The sequence below is a fragment of the Triticum urartu genome, chromosome 7A, assembly GCF_056163025.1.
Source record: "Triticum urartu cultivar PI428250 chromosome 7A, HENAU_Tu73, whole genome shotgun sequence".
Taxonomy (NCBI): domain Eukaryota; kingdom Viridiplantae; phylum Streptophyta; class Magnoliopsida; order Poales; family Poaceae; genus Triticum; species Triticum urartu.
In genome coordinates this window covers 60,876,887-60,897,590 of record NC_141879.1, presented here as the reverse complement: position 1 = coordinate 60,897,590, position 20,704 = coordinate 60,876,887, and the positions used below count along the sequence as shown (strand labels likewise).

At 48.1% G+C, this 20,704-nt stretch overlaps 4 protein-coding genes across 4 annotated transcripts; all 4 read right to left on the bottom strand.

Annotated features, from left to right (window-relative positions):
* Window positions 1-1,028: 1,028 nt before the first annotated feature.
* LOC147957778 (uncharacterized) lies at window positions 1,029-7,121 on the bottom strand. Its single transcript, XM_087536370.1, has 5 exons — window positions 6,935-7,121; window positions 6,587-6,810; window positions 5,377-5,387; window positions 5,290-5,297; window positions 1,029-1,621 (listed from the first exon to the last, which is right to left on the bottom strand). Exons 1-5 carry the CDS (start codon window positions 7,119-7,121, stop codon window positions 1,029-1,031), a joined length of 1,023 nt encoding a protein of 340 aa, XP_087392496.1.
* Window positions 7,122-8,426: 1,305 nt separating this feature from the next.
* LOC125523442 (protein RDM16-like) lies at window positions 8,427-11,544 on the bottom strand. Its single transcript, XM_087535012.1, has 7 exons — window positions 11,201-11,544; window positions 10,698-10,760; window positions 10,497-10,623; window positions 10,154-10,369; window positions 9,871-10,065; window positions 9,605-9,768; window positions 8,427-9,519 (listed from the first exon to the last, which is right to left on the bottom strand). Exons 1-7 carry the CDS (start codon window positions 11,230-11,232, stop codon window positions 8,661-8,663), a joined length of 1,656 nt encoding a protein of 551 aa, XP_087391138.1. The 5' UTR covers window positions 11,233-11,544; the 3' UTR covers window positions 8,427-8,660.
* A 2,586-nt stretch (window positions 11,545-14,130) lies between these two features.
* On the bottom strand, window positions 14,131-15,578 carry LOC147957777 (putative F-box protein At3g52320). Its single transcript, XM_087537900.1, has 2 exons — window positions 14,875-15,578; window positions 14,131-14,731 (listed from the first exon to the last, which is right to left on the bottom strand). Exons 1-2 carry the CDS (start codon window positions 15,576-15,578, stop codon window positions 14,131-14,133), a joined length of 1,305 nt encoding a protein of 434 aa, XP_087394026.1.
* Window positions 15,579-18,358: 2,780 nt separating this feature from the next.
* Window positions 18,359-19,877, bottom strand: LOC147957776 (uncharacterized). The gene is made up of 2 exons (XM_087537552.1): window positions 19,095-19,877; window positions 18,359-18,968 (listed from the first exon to the last, which is right to left on the bottom strand). The coding sequence occupies exons 1-2, from the start codon at window positions 19,820-19,822 to the stop codon at window positions 18,359-18,361; spliced, it is 1,338 nt and encodes a 445-aa protein (XP_087393678.1). The 5' UTR covers window positions 19,823-19,877.
* Window positions 19,878-20,704: the final 827 nt, after the last annotated feature.

Genomic DNA, 20,704 nt, shown 5'->3' with positions numbered 1-20,704 from the left:
CTATGTATTCACACATGTATTATGTTTCCGGTTAATACAATTCTAGCATGAATAATAAACATTTATCATGATATAAGGAAATAAATAATAACTTTATTATTGCCTCTAGGGCATATTTCCTTCACATGGTGGATGAGGAGCTAGTCGGATATATGATAAAAATTCAAACTGGAGATGCAAGGCTATGGCTTGGTGAGCTTCAGCGGACAACTAATGAAGATCAGTTTGTGAAAGCGATTGTGACGCTATGGTCCATTTGGTTGGCAAGAAGGAAGGCCATTCATGAAGAAAAATTCCATTCACCTCATTCAACTCTATGCTTTATCAACAGGTACATTACAGACCTGGCTCTATTACCAAAGAAGCAACAGGTGAAGCATGGGGTTTCGAGAAGCACTACCTCAGTGCAGAAGTGGCGTCCTCCTGCTGTAGGTTGGGCGAAGATGAATGTTGATGCTGCGTTATCTCGCAATGGTGAAAGGGGAGCCCTGGCAGTTGTGAGCCGAGATCCTAGAGGCAATGGCATGTTGCGAGGGGCTATCTCTAACTCTCGACTTAAACCTGCAACAAGTTCAGATTAGTACAGGTTGTTCAGCAACAATCAAGCATATCGGAGAGGCATACTTGGGGCCCAGCAAAGTTATTATGGACGAGATCAAGATGAAGAAGAATATGTTCCAAACCATGGAGATCATACATGAAAAACGCGAGTGTAATTTTGAAGCGTGTGTGCTTGCAAAAGCTGCTACCTCTTTGCCCTGTGGACGCCATCTTTGTCTCATAGGAACCCCTGAAATTATTTGTATACCTATGACTGTTAATCTTCAATAAAGCAGTTTTTATCCCTAAAAAAGCTAAAAAGCATGGTGTTCAGAGGATCCTAGAAACACTGGCACTCGACCAAACGCGACTTATAAATAGTCTCAAAAAGTTTGCACACTTGTTACACCACCACATAATTAGCTCCTCGCGACATCCTTAACATGTTGCCACTGGGATGGGAACACTAGATATAGATGCAGTTTAGTTCAGTTGCCACTGTACAACAGATCATCCTTGTTGCAGATATAGGACCAACCAACAATAAACTTCACCCTGCAGAATCCAAGGTTGCAAGTACCTTTACTTGTGAGAGAGACTCTGGGCTTGAATTCAACGCAGTCTGCATGACGAACACCTGCCTTTGAGTAGGCTTCCACCGAAACCGTGAGCATTCCCTCGCATTGAACACCTACAACACCCCTTTGAAGGATGATATGGCCATCTGGATCCACCTGCAATGGTCCTTCTCCAGAGTCCAGCAGCACAAGGTCCTTATCCAAGGGTGCAATGCGGCAAACCACGCGACCTCTGAAATCATCAGGCCATGACCCTTCTGTAACATCAGCACAGATGACGGTTGCCGCAACCGTGCTACCAATCAACGGAGAGATGACCTCTAATGTGCAAAAATTACCCCTCCAGCGACGACAGGCAAGTTCATCATAGGGTCCCTCACAATGTCCATATTGAAACCAACGGTCCATCAGTGTTTCATCTTCAGACTCTGTTGTGCCCTTCACTCTTAGTTGGATTTCAAAGTCAATAGGGTCCGACAACACAATTGGCTGACAAGGGCCAGCTGCAGAAATGGATCCTGCAAGCATCATTTGTTACAAGTCAGTGGACCATATCCAAATACTAGCTGACCACCCTAAAGTCAGTTTCTTTTCACAATTAGACAGTGTTTTTGGATTGGACATTAGTCCATGTCTGACTGACATTTGGCGTCTCTAGACGTTGCCAAATGGGTCACCGTCACCTAAAACGGCTTAACACTAACTAGATGCATGTGTCCATGTCTGAGCAACACATGCACCACATATGCAGGCAGCAGAAAAGCTTCTCAGCTTGGCGCTGTGTCTACAGATGCAGGTCAAGTCTGGATGAGGAAGTTACCCTTATCATGGAAAAGGTACGCAGCCTAGGTGCAGAGTGTTAGAATAAGCTCTCCGTCCGGCCGCTAGGGCCAGTTTCTGTTTTAAATTTTGCACGCATGCACTGATGTTATACGTAGTTGAGACGTGGTCTAAGCACGATCCCATTTTTCCATTTGTTGGTTTTTTCTGTAAACCCGGTCAGCGTGGCACGTTTGTGAGGAGGTCGTGGGATGGCGCGATCAATCCGGATCACGACGGGCTGGCCGGGGTTTGTTAGTTAGGCTTTCGGTTGTACCAGGAATAAGGGGAAAAGGAATGAAATAGAAAACGTTGCGCTGTTAGCTGCGGCACAAAAAGACTTTCCTCTCTCTCGCGTGCGTGTGTTCTTCAGCTCAGGTTCTTGGCTCGATCGGCTATTCGGCAACGTCAATTGGCATCAGAGCCGTGGTGTTCGATCCACTCTCCGGTGGCCGGCGGTGTCCGATCCACGGCGATCCATGTCGGATAGCGATTCAGAGAAGGGCAAGGCCGGGAAGAAGGACGGGACCAAGTCGCCGCCGAGCGCAGCGCCTGTGGCGCGGCTGACCACCGGCGGCAGCGGCGAGTACCACGTGGTGGAGCGCATCGTGCGAGAGGAGTCAGGGGCGTCCATGATGCTCACGCGCACGAACTATCAGGAGTGGGCACTCGTGATGCAAGTCAAGCTGCAGGTCGCCCGCGTCTGGTCCGCGGTGACCGACGACGCCGCCGATGAGAATGAAGACCGGCGCGCGCTGTAGATTATCCTCACCGGCGTCCCGCCGGAGATGCTGCGTGTGCTGGCCGCGAAGGACACGGCGAAGAAGGCATGGGAGACCATCAAGACCATGCGGATGGGCAGCGAGCGCGCCCACGAGGCCAAGGCGCAGGTGCGCCGGCGGGAGTTCGAGGATCTCCGTTTCAAGGACGGGGAGTCCATCGAGGACTTCGGGCTGCGGCTCTCCGCCCTCGCCGCCGATCTGGAGCTGTACGGCGACTGCGTCACCGAGCACAAGGCGGTCCAAAAGTTCCTCCGCGTGGTGCCGCAGCAGTACCGCCCGATGGCCATGGCGATCGAGTCTTTGATCGAGATGAAGACCATGTCCATTGAAGAACTCATCGGACGCCTCTCTGCCTGCGAGGATAATTATAATCTTGACGACACCACGCAGGCCGGTGGTCGCCTCCTCCTCACCCGTGAGGAGTGGCTTGCCCGAGAGAGACAGGGCGGCGGCGGTGGGTCGTCATCCGGTGTGGGCGGCGACAAAAACAAGTCGCCGGTCAAGTCCAAACCTCAGGGTGGCGGCAAGACCGCGCCAGGCAGCACGGGCACGGGCGGCTCCGGTGGCTCCGGCGGGAAGAAAAAGGGCAAGTGTTACTACTGCAAGAAGTCAGGACACTGGAAAAAGGACTGCCGAACTAGGATCATGGATGAAGATGAACAGGGGAAACAAGGCCAGGCACATCTTGTCCGTCAGGTGGACGAGCACAACGAGGGGCTAATGATGGTCGCGGTCTCCACCTGTGTCACCACCAGTAAAGTTGCACCCCAGCAAGTTCATTTGAATGAGGAGAAAGTACGTCCTGAGATCTCGCCGCCTGGCGTCTGGTATTTTGATACTGGGGCAACTAGCCATATGACAGGAGAGAGATGCATGTTTGCAACACTCGATGAGACCGTGCAGGGCACAGTCAAATTTGGAGATGGCTCGCATGTTACAATCTGTGGCAGGGGATCAATTGTATTCAGAGGACATTCAGGAAATCAAAGAGCTCTGTCGGAGGTGTACTTCATACCATCTCTTCGTAGTAACATAATCTCTGTCGGACAGCTGGATGAAGGAGGGTGCAAGATTCAGATAGGAGAGGGGCTAATGACAATTCTTGATGCAGGCCAGGGCATGCTAGCTCGTGTTCGCCGCTCAAGCTATCACCTCTACACAGCAGTACTCACAATTGACACACCGGCTTGCTTACTGTCTCAAGGGGAGGACCAAACCTGGCGATGGCATGCGAGGATGGTACATCTTCATTTCCGTGCTCTCAAGACCATGTCCAGCAAGCAGATGGTGAGAGGAATGCCACCCATCGATCATGTGCAGGAATATTGCGATGGTTGTGCCCTTGGCAAGCAACACAGGGCTCCTTTTCCTCAGGTTGCGGCATACCGAGCTGAGAAAGGGCTCGAGCTTGTCCACACGGATCTGTGTGGCCCAATCACGCCAACAACACCAGGTGGCAGCAAGTATTTTTCTTCTGGTAGTTGACGATTACCGTCGATACATGTGGCTCGAGCTCCTCAAGTCAAAAGACGAAGCGTTTGATCATTTCAGAAAAGTTCAGATCATGGCTGAGGCAGAAGGGAAGTGCAAGCTTCGTGCATTCCGTTCGGATAGAGGGGGTGAATTCAACTCCGGCGAATTCAAGGAGTACTGTGAAGGCATTGGCGTCAAGCATTACACCACATCACCATACTCACCACAACAAAATGGGGTGGTCGAGAGAAGAAATCAAACTGTGGTTGAGATGGGGCGGTGCTTGCTGAAGAGCATGGGTGTGCCGTCATACTTCTGGGCGGAGGCTGTTAAGACAGCCGTTTATCTGCTGAACAGGGCGCCCACCAGAAGCTTGGAGGGTGTCACTCCCTACGAAGCTTGGCATGGTCGCAAGCCGAGTGTACAGCACCTGCGAACCTTCGGTTGCACTGCTCAAGTGAAGAAGAACGGACCCGACATCACCAAGCTCTCAGATCGCTCAATTCCGATGATCTTTGTTGGTTATGAAGAAGGCTCCAAAGCCTACCGTGTCTACGACCCAGTGTCGAAAAAAGTTCAGGTAACGCATGATGTGTTTTTTGAAGAAAACAGGCCTTGGTCATGGAGCTCGTTAGGTGCGCCCTCACCAGCTGTAGCACCCGCATCGTCCTCAACTTTCACCGTGGTTTACACCACGGACCGCGGGGTGCATGAGCTGGACACGGGGGGAGCCGCTGCATGTGTCACGCGAGCCGAGGAGCAGTCACCCTCTACATCAACACCTGGGCCTGCAACTCCCGCGGCTGGCACGCCACGCACTGAATCGTGTTCGCCGGCGATCGACGGAGCGATCCGCTGGGCCACGCCTCCCTCGCATGACGAGGAGCGCCGGGACACGGACACTGGACCTCTTCGCTACCAGCGCCTCTCCTGTATCCTTGATGAGACCGAGGGGGAGGCCGTGCGTGAGGCGATGGAGCACTGTCTTCTCAGCGCCGAGGAGCCCTCTGGCATTGACGATGCGTTGGGCGACCCAGCGTGGAAGAAAGCCATGGACGACGAGATGCAGTGTATCGTCGACAACACCACTTGGGAACTAAGCTCACTGCCGCGGGGTCATCAACCGATTGGTTTGAAGTGGGTCTACAAAGTGAAACGGGATCCAGCGGGCAATGTTATCAAACACAAAGCTCGGCTGGTTGCTCGAGGTTTTTCACAGCGCCAAGGGGTGGATTATGATGAGGTATTTGCTCCAGTGGCGCGGATGGAAACAGTGCGCCTTCTACTTGCTCTTGCTGCTCATCACGGATGGGAAGTCCATCATATGGACGTGAAGTCGGCCTTTCTCAATGGCGATCTCAGTGAAGAGGTGTATGTGGCCCAGCCGCCGGGATATGTGGTTGATGGCCAAGAGCAGAAGGTACTGCGGCTGAAAAAGGCCTTGTATGGCCTGAAGCAGGCTCCACGTGCTTGGTATTCGAAACTAGATGAGACGTTGTCGAACCTCAAGTTTGTCCGGAGCCCACTGGAGCATGCCGTCTACCGGCGAGGCGACGCCCAGTCCTATCTGTTAGTGGGTGTCTATGTAGATGATCTGATCATCACGGGAACGGACATGGCTGCAATCTCTGAATTTAAGGCGCAGATGCAGCATCTTTTCAAGATGAGTGATCTTGGCCCCCTCAGCTATTATCTGGGCATTGAAGTGGTACAAGGGAAGGGGGAGATCACACTTTGTCAGCAAGCATATGCAGGAAAGATCCTTGAGCAGGCAGGAATGAGCGACTGCAATAGTTGTCATACTCCCATGGAATGCAGACTGAAACTCAAGAAGGATGATGGTGCAAAGGCCGTTGATGCAACTCTGTATCGCAGCATAATTGGAAGTCTTCGGTACCTCGTACACACTCGTTCTGACATTGCTCATTCTGTGGAGATTGTGAGTCGGTTCATGAAGAATCCGAGCTCAAACCATTGGGCGGCAGTCAAGCAAATCCCGCGCTACATTCAAAGGACGAGGCATTATGGCTGTCGTTACACGCGTGGTGGGACTGCAACTCTGCTCGGGTACAGTGACAGCAACCACGCGCCGGCGACATAAGCGACCGCAAGAGCACATCGGGTCAGGTCTTCTTCCTTGGAGACAATCCGATCAGCTGGACTTCACAGAAGCAGAAAATTGTGGCAATTAGCTCCTGTGAAGCAGAGTACGTAGCAGCAGCAGCAGAAGCAGAGAAAAGCTTCTCAGCTTGGCGCTGTGTCTACAGATGCAGGTCAAGTCTGGATGAGGAAGTTACCCTTATCATGGAAAAGATACGCAGGTGCAGACGGCAATACTAGCTAGATTAGGTCATCTAAGTAACAGCATCACGAGAATTAAGAAGAAGAAAATACCTGGTGGGTGAGGATTTGGGGATCATCCCTCGTACGGCTGAAGAGAATGTTGCGGTTGTGATCCACATAGTCTCGAGCGGCAATGAAGCCGTATACCTCCAGTGGCCACCTGATTCTCCACTCTTGGTTCTCCATGACTTGTATGGAGAAGATCTGCAAGAAACTGGAGGGCATAGCATCTATTGGGATCCTTCCATATGTATATAGTGTGGGAGTCACAAACGCTGCAGCCAAACAATGTGGAAGATGCAACTAGTTAGCTCTTGTCATGCCTCTGATTAGTACAGTAACAATAGAGCAAGAAGAAGAAGAAGAGGCGAGCATGGATGAGAAGAGTAGATTACTGACTGTAGTCTTGGAAGGAGCCACACGTGGGGGCCCAAACGTGTTCCCAGTTAGTACGGTAGTTGACCATGTCTCTTTCCTCGTCCGCCAGCATCTCCCTGTAGGATGATCTGCGTCGTCTGCCTAAACCAGCTTCCTTGGGGCTGAATACTGCGCTGCAGCTCGTCGGTTTCTCGACCTCGCCATTCATCGATGCTGCTGCCTGGGGGGTCTCCTGCTCGGGCAAGGAGCGGCGGGGGTGCACTGAAGGACGACGGACAGCCGAGTCGCGAGTCGGGTACGGGGCGATGGCGGGGGCGGGCACAGCTCGTGACGCTAGCTCAACTATTGTGTACTACCTCCGTTCCAAATTTGAACTAAAACCACGACGAGTAATTTGGAACGGAGAGAGTAAGCGTCAGTATATCCTAGTCGTTCTGTGTCCTGGTTGGTTTCGTTTTGATTATAGAATCCAAGTGCTGGAGCGGGCCTAGTAGCTAGGTCTTGCGCGATCATTCAAAAAAAAACTATTGGCAATTAGGCCAGAGACACCCAATGCATAAAAATTGTGCAGGAAACACACGGTACTGAACGAGAAATTGGGCCGGAAAAACACGCTGACGGAAATTGAGCTCCAAACACATGGCGCGAGAAATTAGGCGAGAAACTTTCATGTTGAGGATATCACACGGGAATCACAAGGCACAAGAAATTAGGAGGAAATTTCAGGGTGGAAAAAAACATGGTGCTAGAAATTGGGTGTAAACTTGAGATAACTAATGGGAAAGTTTTTTTTCTTTTGGTCAGAAAACAAATGGCGCGAGAAACTAGTTAATATCACCATATGGCATTAACGGAAAAGACTATATGGCGGTGGTACATTATATAGTGGATCTTTAAGTTTTAACCACCCCGAATGCTGGATTTTGAGCCGGCTTTTCCAAGTCCGATGAGATTCTGCCGCCTTATTTCGTCACAGACAATGAACTGCTATGCAATAATTGACACTGCCATCGCGCATCCTTGCTCTTCTCTCCCTGAGGAACAACCAGTGTTGTGGGCTTCCATGGCAGGTAGCCGCAATCGTACCCCACACAAGTAACTCCATTGTGGAAGGCATGTGCTTACAGGAGAGGCAAGGAGGGAGAGGAAGAGGCTATGGGCATGGTGGGAGGCGAGCTGAAGGACACAAGCCACGTCATCGGCCGGTGTTTGTTAATGAGATCGCCAGCACGAACAAGGGCAGAAGGGGAAATAAGCTTGGAAAAATTAGCACAAAACCACCAGCTGCCAAAGCCACTTAGATTGATTTTGGGGCCATTGTGAAAGGTTAGACAAGATATGGTCTTGTAAAAGGAAAATTCAAACATGTTACTGTATTTTGTGGAACCCGAGCTGCAAAACTTTGGGGTTTTGCTACTAACTCTTGTTTAATGTATAATATAATTCAGTGAGTAAAAGTTTAGATCGTAACAACATCCATCAAAAATAGCATAGCAACTTTATCGAGCTGGCATCTTGCATAACGTCCTTAAATGGAGTAATTCGCAACATACAAATATTCAAGGCGTGCACAATCTTAAACTGATAAGGCGTACTGGATTTATTTGAAAGCATATTGCAAAAACCCTACAGCTCTTTCATGCGTTCAGTTCATCTACAGTCTGAAAATGATATGTTCATGACAATACAGAGTATAGAATGACCCAGAGCAATCGCTCTCATTGTCTTGAAGACCAGAAGTTTGAGCTCAAGACGAATCCTCCAGGAAGTTGACAGCCAGGTCCCAGTAGTGTGCAACTTTAGCATCTACAAACACCTTCTTGGCAGAAGCCTCACTCACGCACTTGCGCACACCGAACCACCTGGGAAAGGCGGGCTTCACCACGCTACCTTGCCATACTAATGCACAGCTATTCACCGGCTCCTCGTCGGCGACATGCTTGCCACCAACTGCAGCAGCCCAGTCAATCCTGTTCAGCATCAGGTTATTGTACCTCTTGATCGACTTCACCCCTCCTTCCACAACCACAACACTTATACCATCCGTGGTAACTGCAGCCCCAGTCAACCGGTTGTCCCGGGCATTCACGTCCACTTTAAAGCGTGTCTGACTGTTCGACAGGTCTCTGATTCTGTACACACAAACAGTAAAATAGTCTAATGTGTCAGGATCATCAAAAAGCTTCCTCTCCTTCTTCTCACGGCGCTCAGATGGCGTGAGTTTGCGGGCAATGTTGCGGTCGACATGAGCCTGATTGCGCTCTGCAGCAGCCATTCGTATCTCCATCTCCATGCGTGTCGGGTCCTGTGTAGCTTGTGCACCAAGTACATTCATAAGGTTGCTCATCTTGAGCTTGGGCTTTGGTGGCTCCAAGAGGCCTTGCCTAATCATTTCTTGCCTATCTTTTTCCGTAGCGAGGCGCCTCTGTGTTCTGTACTTCTTCTGCTCATTGTTAGTAAGCTGAAGTGGTTGAGGCGGTGGTGTCATGGGCTTAGCCGGTGGTTCCAATGGCTCTGGATGTTGCACGTAGATGGTGATCTTATCCATATTTAGCTTTTCCAAGGAGATGTCCTCGTACGTGGCAGAAATCAGGATTTTTGAGTCCCTGGAAAGAAATAAAATAGGAATAGTAAGTAGCTGTACACTATAAAGGAGGGCTAAAAATCAACAAGAGTGAGGTAGCAGCAAACCATGGCTCAATGTCAGGAATCTCTTCCTTCGGCTTCTGGTTTGGAGGCCTTCCGCCAGGAGCAATTTCAATTAGGTTTGGATTCATGTCAGCTTCGACCTTTGCCTTGGCAAGTTGAGCTTGCTTTACTTTAAGCTCTTTGGCTTGTGCTTCACCAAATTGATTCTGCACAATCAAATCAAACTATTAAGTTTAGGTACCAAAGGTACAATGAACTAAAACAGGACTGCAATTAATATATCCAAAAAAAGTTTAATCCTTACAGACCTTAATCCTCTGCAATTCAGCCTGCCTCGAAAGTTTGCCTTCCTCAATAAACTGGAATCCTGGCCTTTTAGGGCGAAGGAGCTTGGTTTGGTTGATGCCCATTCTTCCATCAAAATAAAAGGTGGATTTTGCTAGCGACTCCAAGTCTGGTTTGATAATCTGGAATGCATCCTTCTTCTGCTTGTTAATGTTGACCTAGCAAAGGATGAACCAAAAGTAGTGAGTCAATGTACAGAACTATATATCAGCCTGAAATATATGTTAAGTCACAGAAGAAGTTTACCTTCAGAGTACTCAGGTTGCTTGGCTTGGTCACGCTGATAACATTTCCATGCTCATCGATTTCCCTACCTTGAGCATCAAGACGGAGAACAGGGACCTTGGCAGGTCTTTGAGGAACATTCACTTCACTGGATGTACCAGGGAACATGCTGATATGAGGTGCAAACTGTGGATCCTGGCGAAATCCCATCTTAGTAGCAATCTCTTGTGAAGGAATCTGTGTATCGGCAATAGCAGTACCAAGTAAGTTAAACTGTGTGGGGAAACATGAGCTTAGAATGGTTACAAAAGATTAAAAAGAACAATGAAGCAAAGGACTAGCAGTAATAGCTGTATTGTCTTACCACAGGTAATCTCTTGAGTTTTTCTGATAATTCCTTCTTCAGTTGCAAAGCCTTTTTAGCTTTCACTAAAGCATCAAGACTTAAGTTGCTACTTGTGCCAGCGGATGAATTTGCAGTTCCATCTGCACTAGATTTCCCAGTAACTTCGTCAGATCTAATACTAACTCCCCTGTTTTCAGTGGTGGTAGTAATCGAATATACCTTTGAAGGAACAGGATAAGCAGATGGCACCGCAGCAGCAGGTGCAGAATTGAGAGCACCATCCTGCAAATAAAATTAAGATGCAAAGTCAGCATATGAATGGAATCAATTAATGATGAACCTGACATGAACGTTTTAATTAAAGAGAAAACAAACTGTAGACCAAATTTCTTCTACATAAAACGGTAAGTACTTGTCCGGCTTGCCCTCATACATTCACTAAATAAGTATCACAGTCAGTAGCAATGTAAATATCATCTTCAGCAGCAATGCGGGCTATGAACTGTAAATATCATCTTCATCAAACAAATGCAATAGCAACCCTTTCTTACAGGTTTTATAACCAGAAAGTAGTAGGACAGGTATATCACTAACTGTATGATTATGAGTTCATCAAATCAAATTGGTAGTCAAGCATATCAGGAATCACTTGCGCAAATTTCAGAAACATAAATCACATAAGTATGAACAGGATAAGAAAACAAACAGTAGAGGATACTTACATTAGGCGCTGCGGCGCGCTGTGGATCTCCATTAGCAGCACCTGACTCAAGCTTCTTGCGCTCTCGCCGTGGCCTTTCGTCCTTCCGTGGAGGCGGGTCCACTGAGGCCCTAGGCCGCTTCCCCCCTTCCCGGCCGCTGTCGTGGTCCTTTCGTTTCCGTGACGGCGGCTCGCGGTCGGCCGAATCGCGGCGCCCCACGGAATCCCGAGCCTTGTGGTGGTGGTGATGTCCGTCGGTGTCGTGGCGGCGGCGTCGGTGGCGGTCCTCGCCGCGGTGGCGGTCGCGATCCATGGCGCTGAGTTCAGACGGGCGGATGGGAGCAGGTCGCCGGAGATGGTTAGCGCGTGGGGCGTGGGCGTGGGGGATGGGGACGACTCTCTTCGGAGACCAAAACCAAAGCCGATTAAAAGCAACCGGCCCAACGAACCCAAACTTGAGTATGGTTTGGATTCCAAACCGACCCGGACCACAAATCCAAAATAAGTAGCTTTCGTCCTAAAAAATTTGTCCCTTAAATAGATTTATCTAGCACCAAGTTAGTGCTACATACTCTGAAAAAAAACAGCAACCCATGGAAGATCATTGGCGATCCACCCGCCGCAAAAAAAAAAAACCATTCACGGTCCATGGGAGGGGGAGGGACTCGGGTTAGGGCTGGAGACGAGCTTCAGATGGTCAGATGGTAGCAACGCGTCGGAGATTGGGGTGTCCCCCCGCATCCGCATGTCACCCAGGTACCATTTGCCCTAGGCGATGTCGTCCATGACGGGCACCTCGGACGACAAGTGTTTGGTGGAAGTCATAACACTTTTATTTATGTTTTCATTGTTTACTTTGAAGCAAATTTGATGGATTCAGACAAGGGGTACTTCTATGCCGAGCTCATGGATTCCACTATGTTGGATGATGACTAAGATGATGCCAAATGGCGATAATAATGATGATTATTGATGAAACGAAACATGCAAAGGAGAGCATGGTCTCAACTTAAAAAAGATGGTGATGCATACTGCAAATTACCCGCTGGCTTCGTCGGCCATCGCACCACAAACCACATAGCATCATGCTCAACGAGCTCCTCCTTATCCACCATGGATGTAACTCCAAAGGCGGTGAGGAGCTCGGTGCACCCCCCAAGAGCTGAACTGGATCGCCGGCAGCGGGGTGAGCAACAACAACAATGCCGCCTTGCTCATGGGTGACGTACAGAACACCAACTCAGCTGCAGGCGTAAAAGAAATTTTCCCTGCTACCTTTTCATTATTTGGCTTTTGCCAGTGCGATCATCATCCTTCTTAGTTCTCATGATCATTAGCCGGCTACGTATTATTCTCATCATCGTCATCCTTGTCAAGATGGATGAGGAGGATCTAAGGGTGGCGGTGCCAACTCCACCTGACAATTCTATGTGACCATCGGGCCATGCATGGGTCACTTGTATCGATCAAGCAAAAGAGGGTTGGTCACAGATACAATTACATATGAATTCTGCACCAGAAGGGTGCAGAAGCACTCCAGTAGAACTTTCTAAAACTATGGATGATAAGGCGCTTGAGACTGTGCCGAACGATGTCATGAGCAACTCCTTAGCAATTGCAGGAAATAAAGGAAAAATACACTAGCTCAAAGTCTGGAACTTCTTACAAAAAGACCAGCGCCCGCCCTACGTTTCACCAACAGTGAGATGATCATTTTGCCCTCTGAGTCGTCACTCACATTATGACTCTACCGAACCAAAACTAAAATTGAAGATAACCAAGCAGAATGCTAGTTTTTGAAACATCATGCACCATGTTACTAGCCAAATTAATCCATCAACACACTATGTTTAGTTCTTCACAGTAATGATATATATAAACTCCTAACATAATCATGTGCCAATCAATCTACCATTACGAGTTAGGAAAATGCAAGTGCTTCATAATTCGTGCAAATTCTTTCGGGAAAGCAGAAAGCACTTCTCTTGAAGTATATAATGAAAAGAGCCTGGTTTATTTATTGGCACTCCCTCTGTAAACTAATATAAGAGCATTTAGATCACTATTTTAGTGATCTAAATGCTCTTATATTAGTTTACAGAGGGAGTAGAATCATTGCGGCCTTGTATTGAACCTTTACCGTTAGGGCCTCATTTTAAGGCCAGGCGACAACCATCTTTCTAAAAGAAAAGTAGAACCATGGCGTCAAAGTAGAAACTGACTATAAAAGAGAAATGTACAAGTTCTTAATAAAATTCATGCACTAAGCAATTGCGATAAATGAATACATGGCACATACTTATTCCATAATCTCTCTCTAAAACAAAGTATTGCAAAAATAAAACAAAAATAATTACTCCCTATGTCCTATAATATAAAATGTTATTTTACAACTAACGTACTCATATGAGCACTGCTATACACACAACGTATGGACGCACGACCCACAGATGACAAGTCAGATACACCGTAGGATTAGCTGGGGCTTTTAACCTGTGTGGCTCCTGCTCCCGTCGGGCACAAATCGTCCATCGGTCAATCATGTGCAAAGCACTTTCGTACTCATATATACTCCCTCCGTTCCAAAATAGATGACACAACTTTGTACTAGTCATCTATTTTAGAACGGAGGGAGTAGGTTGTAATAACATTTTATGTTATGGGAGTAAGGGAGTACTTACCAAATGATCAAAAGCTTGTCCAAGCACACATAATTATTCTGCTTATTCGAGAACTAAGAGTATAAATATCCAGGAGAGGACCACGTTTGAATCCTAATCTTAATCTTTCTCTAAAACAAAGTAATGATTAATACCTCCTACATAGAAAAAACAAGAACCCAAAGATTATTTGATACTGCTTCCAATACGGTGAGCTAGAAATAATCATAAAAAAAACAAGGACTCCCACGACTAGGGTTTCATTATTTAGACTATTTGCAGCCCAAATGTACTACTCTGTGAAGTGATATAGAAGATGCCCAGTCACGCAGGGTGTGTACGGAAATGATCCTTGTATGCGAGCGCCATGTGAGTAATCTGCTAGCTGTCCCAGATACTGAAATTTCGAGTTGTTCAAATGATAAGCCATTGCAACTGGTCCTTTGTATGATGTCAACGCCAAGAAAACAACTTCTTTGTAGGGATGAAACCCAAGAAAGGAGACATAGGTGTGGGGATATTGATAAGAATCTTCAATATTCACAATGTTATCATCGTCGGAGTCCCAGTCCAAATTTTCCGTCTTTATGTTTCTATTGTTGCCATTCACATCATCATCGTTGTCCAAAATCCAAGTTTTTTCAATTCCCTCCATATAATCTGGCGGGTACAATGGTAGAGTTGTAGTTCCCAGATCAATATGTTTCTTCGACACCCAATCCACCCGTTCACTCGATTCCATGAGAGTCCAAACCTGAAGTCGACATCCATCATAAACTGTTGCAAAGTACACGCCATTTTCCGATCTCCCAACATAAGACTGCACGGGAATGCTCTCCTCGTCATTTATCGGTGCTTCGATTACTCGATACTTCCCATTCGATAAAGATAACCTATAAAAATGTCAATTCATTCAAAAATAACATTAGAAACCTTTTCCAAGATATATATATATATATATATATATATAGAAAATTAGTGCTAGAAATTAAAAGAGATTCTGCAAAGATGAACTAGTGCTGGAAAACTACAGTACCTCACAAGAAACACACCATAAAATTGCGCGTAAAGTGATCCTCGCCAGTACACGCTTCGCCTACCCCTCTGGCGGCTCCATGGCATGGATATTGGATGTAATACTGTCTTCGGAGCCTCGGCTTCACGGACAAACGATCTCCTCTGCCACTGCCTTGTGCTGGAGGAGAACACGTTTATGTTCCAGGTGGATGGTGGACATTCGATCAAATCCTCTTCTAACTCATCGTGTGGGTTCAGTACGACCTTCTCGGGGTCGGAAGGGACGGAGAACACCTGATAGTGCAGCGACTCGGCAAGGTCAAACGCAAGGTACGCGTCGCAGCCGTCGTCCTCCCATGGAAGATCTTCCCAGCGCCTGGTGGCGGGGTTGATCACGCAGAGGGTCCTCCAGTCACGGTGCAGCAGGAGGCCGCCGCAGTGATCCACGAGTTCTGTAGAGCTGCCGCCGCAGCGAGGCAGGAAGCTGAGATCGCTGTGGATCGGCGTGGAGGAGGGGCTGGCGAAGAAGCGCGCGTGGTCGCCGTAGTTGAGGAAGAGGCCGCGCACAGCCCGCGGGAGGAGGTGGGGGAGCAGCAGGCGGCGGCCGTCGACGATGGCGCACCACGCCTTGCGCACGCAGCGGGTCGCGGCGAGGTCGCGCGGCTGGAGGCGGCCGAGGATGTGGGCGAGCGCGTCGTCCGGCAGGGATTCCGTCTTGTCCATGGCTGCCGCACGGGGTCCGCCTTAGTCCTCAGATTGCGGCTCGTTCTGTTTGAGAGAGATAAAGAGGAAGACTGCTGCCGCTGTGTTTGTATGGAGAATTGGAGATACATAATTGCGGTCCGTCTAAGGTGCGGAGTATTTCACAAAATAATTCACATTATAATTTTCAATCCTCTTACAGACGTGTTCATGGAGGACCCCTGCGCATGTTTTGCAAAAGAGAAAGGTGTGGCAGCTCCCGGGTGTAGGTGCACCCGCATGAACAGTACACTTGAAAAAAAAATGAAACAAAGTCGAAAAAATCCGATTTTTTTTACATCAAACTAAATCAAAAGTTTTAGCTTTCTGCAAAATTTCGTGACCAAATAAAATTTGAGGAGCCCTCAGCAAAAAAAAAACAAAATCACTCCTGAAAAGTGAACAAAACTTTGAACACAGATTTTGTTACTTTTGTTGAGGACTCCTCAAATGTTATTTGGTCACGAAATTTTGCAAGAAGCGAAAACTTTTGATCTAGTTTGATGTCCCAAAATTTCAGATTATTTCAATTTTGTTTTGTATTTTTTTCAAGTGTACTGTTCATGCGGGTGTAGGTGTACCCGGGAGTAGAAAATCCAGTCTCTTTGCAAAAACACCCCTCCCGCTCACGCGATGTACCCCGTCCGTGCCATGGGAGTCCTAATGTTGTAACCGTTTTTCGTCTCATGTCCTCCCTCTCCCCTTCCTTGCTGTCGTCGGACGGCGTGGTTGGGGCGAAGCTTGTGCGGCGTCGCCGGCGGCAGGGCATCTCTCATGTGCTGGTCCATGGCGGTGCAGGCAGATCAATCGGGGTGTTAGTGCCGCGCGTGATGGCATGGTCCACGAGTGTGTTGCAGCGGCGATGAAGTGTACACTTCGCAGCATCGCGGGGGGCGCGGTGGTGCCCGTGGCTGCGGTGACAGGGCGGGTTTGTAGCGGTGGTGTTGGTTGGGTGCGGTCTTGGCCCAGATTCGGCTGTGGTTGGCATGGGATGGCCGCCTCTTGTCCGCGTAGGGCTCACGCGCGTTTGGGGATGGTTTTGTCTATTAGTGGCATGAAGTAGGTGGTGGTAAGGATCCGATGGCTGGTCTTGTTGGGGTGGGTGGGACTTCGGACTGGGAGGCAGTGGGCCTCAGGGCCCCTCCATTGACAAGATATAGGTCGAATATGGCCTACGACGTGGTGTTGGTCGTCTTCTTACGTCTCTATCCTTGGTTGAGATTTGGTTGTTGTATCCAGCTAGGATTTGATGTTTGTGGTTGGGGACTCCCTTTGTGCATGGCCGGCATTGGTGATGTCCGATTCTGGCTGACGTGGTGCTATGACACGATTGTACTGCTCATGCGTGGTGTGTACCAAGGTGTCAGGTTTCCGACAGTCAATGTTCTGGCGGCGACACGGTGTCATTCTTGGACACTAGGGTGGCGGGCCCGTATGGGGAGGTTGTGTGGGTGGCTTTGTAGCGAGCAACGCTACATCAGGGGCTGGGCAACGCCTCCTCTTGGCTATATGACGATAGCGAGGGCAGGGGCGGTGGGTGATTATGTTGTCGGCGTGGCTTTGGCGGTGGCAACTCCCTGGTCAAGATTTGGAGGCCTCGTGTTGGATGTAGTGGAGATAAGAGCTTTTATCGCCTTTCACATCAGGATCTCTAACCAGTAGGCCATTCATCTTCTATTTTTGTCATAAAGACGTTTCACTTGACTATAGTACTTCACATGTATATAGTCACCCTCTATTAGTAAGGTGGAGCTTGCATTTTGAATTATCATGTCCAATTCTAACATCATTGCTATATTCTAGACCGTGTCTAGTATAAAAATATTGATCAAACGGCTACTCTGTAATGTTGTTAGAGTCGCCATGTGGGATTTGGTTACCGAGCAGAAATTCATTCAAAAGAACAGTTGACCGCCTGGTATTTATTAGTTACGCGGTAACCGAAAATTTGGTGTCCCCCATGAGATTCTTTTTTGCATGCGGAATCCAAAACATTGGTCCTTATCAGTCGAAATTTGCATCCAGTAAAATTATATTTGATACTTTCTGTATCACTATCCGACTGCTGTACAATCTCGTTATGGCCACCCTCAAATTTTCATTCCAGTAAAGCCATACTTCATACTTCCTGTTTGACTACATATGTCCTCACTTCACAATGTATATGAACAGTAAAGTGTAAAATTAACCGCAAAAAAGTCTAAAATTAAGCATGGCAAATTTGCACATGTATCTCATGATTAATGGGTGAGTTTATCGTGTACGCAAAATTGGAACCAGCTACAAGTGTTAACGACATTTCTAAGACGATCTCCCTTTGGTTCCACAACTTTGCTTGATTTTTTTTCCGTAAATGAGTTGGAGGAAGATCTTTATAACAATATACACATCTTAATCTCAGACATAAACATGGTGCGTCTTAGAAGTTTATTCAAAACACAAATTATATAGGTATATGTCTCGGATATAAAAATATTCGAGGCTGATGTACATCGGCCTTTGGTGTCATTGTGATATGTAGCTAACCTTTTTTATTTCGAATCGCTGGGATAAAAACAGTTGGATTAAGTTAACTTTTATATGATACCATACATATGTGCAGTTCAGTCAAGAGAGAGGTTTTTATAGATACTAAAATAGAAGAAAAAAACGGCTGGAAAGTGATCCAAATATGTTAGTGACAATACTTGCAGGGTATTCTATATGGAAATAATCATAGACAAAAAAGGACCCAAAGACCAGGGTACCATGCATTATTTACACTACTCTCTGAAGCTTTTTAGAAGATGCCCACTAATGCAAGGAGTGTATGGAAACGATCCTTGTATGCCAAGCCAGTAAGTGTGTTGGCTTAGTATGCCTAGATACTGAAATTTTGAGCTATTCAAATGACAAGCCACTCCTACTCCTTGGGATGATGTTAACCCCAAGAAAATAACTTCTTTGTATGGGTGAAACCCGAGAAAGCGGATCTCATTGCAGATACCTTCGTAAGCATCTTCAATATTCACAATGCTATCATTGTCCGAGTCCCAATCCAATTTTTCTATCATTGTCCTTGCGTTGTTGCCATCTACATCATCATCATCACCACCACCATCTAAAATCCAAGTTTTTAGGGTTCCTTCCGTATTGTGCGATCCATGTGACTTTACAGTTGCACATGCCTTAAGATCGATAATGTTCTTCGACGCCCAGTCTACCCGTTCACTTGATTCCATGAGTGTCCAAACCTGAAGTCGAAAATTATCATGCATTGATGCAAAGTACACCCCTTTTTCCGATTTCCCAATGTAAGGCCGTGCTTGTTTGCATTCATCAATATTTATTGGGGGTTTTATCACTCGGTATTTCCTGTCTGATGAAGATAACCTGCAAACATGGCCAATTCATTTGCAATATATGATCAGAAAATTGTCCGTGACACATATAGAGAACTGATAGTGCCTGTGTTGAAAAGGTGATCTTGCAGAGATGTGCTATATATGATGTGTATACCTCACAACAAACAAACCACAACAATGCAGCAGGTAGAGTGATCCTCGCCAATAGACACTGCCAGGGCACCACATTGATCTTTGCTCTGCTGAATCTAGTTGTTGCACATTAGTCACTGTCTTTGGAGCCTTGGCTTCGCGGACAAACAACCTCTTCTGCCACTGCCGTGTGCTGGATGAGAATACATTTAACGTCCACGAGGATGGTGGGCATTCAATCAAATCGGGTTTGGCTGGGTTCTCTATCACCCTCCCGGGCTCGAGCCGGACCGAGAACACCTCGTAGTGCAGAGACACGGCAGGGTCGAACACGAGGCACGCGTCGTGGCAGCCGTCATCGTCCTCCCAGGAAAGGTCTTCCCAACGGCTCGTGGCGGGGTTGACAACGGAGAGTATCCCCAGGTCACGGTACAGCAGGAGGCCCTTGCAGTGGTCCACGATCCGTCTGGAGCCGCTGCCGTAGTGAGGCAGGAATCCAAGATCGCCGTCGACAGCCGACTGCCGCGTCGAGGCGGGACGGACGAAGAAGCGCGGGCTCGTACGGTTGCTGTAGTTGAGGAAGAGGCCGCGCAGCGTGAGCGGGACGACGTGGGGGAGCAGCAGGCCGCTGGCGTCCACGATGGCGCGCCACGCCTTGCGGACGCAGCGGCACACGGCGAGGTCGCGCGGCGGGAGGCGGCCGAGGATGCCCGCGAGCGCGTCCTCCGGCAGGGCTTCCGTCTGGTCCATGGCTCCCTCGCGCGGCCGGCGCTTTGATCGCGGACCAGGCGCACGAGAGGTTGTGCAGGAGATCGATCGAGCGAGCGAGCACCCGCGTCTAGGGTTCTGTTTTTTTTTTATCGGGGCTCTAGGGTTCTGGTTTTTTTTTTTGACACAGAAATTGGGATCTTTATTGCTTAATGGAAATTCGGTTACAATCTGCCACAAGGCTACTCACGAGGAAGCCTGGACTTTCCTCTATCCAACACTCCGAACTACTAAAACTAATAGCAAATTTAGCACAAATATCTGCTGGAATATTAGCATCCCTCGTAACATGCTGTACCGAAAAGGATGCAAAATATGTAGATCTTTCCCTAATTTCATCGAAGATAGGTGCCACAATTGATCTTGAATTATGACCCGAGGTCCAGAGGTTGACTACCTCCAAACAGTCTGTTTCCATCACCACATATGAAAAGCCTCTGAGTTGGGCAAAAATGGTACCCTCTCGCAACGCAAGAGCCTCGGCGATGAAAGGATCAGAAACACCCGCAAAGGGTTTACTCCATGCCCCCATGAAGGAGAGATGAGATCTAGCGACTCCTCCTCCCCCATTCTGGGCATCAACGTCCATGGCCCCATCGGTGTTTATTTTCACCCAGCCCGGTTCAGGGGGGCGCCAGTTTTGACCTACTGGTAAACGCCGACGATCCTGTGGCATAGCCAATATTGACAGGTCTTCTCTCGCCCATTTGATGGACTGTCGAGGGTCAAAACTCTCCTGATCATGAGTCCACCGGTTACGAGCAGTCCATATCGCATGCATAACCGTGATGATCTTGCACTTGTCAGCATCGTGAATTATCTCGTCCAAGACAATGTCCTTAGCCCAAGTGCTACGATGCAGCC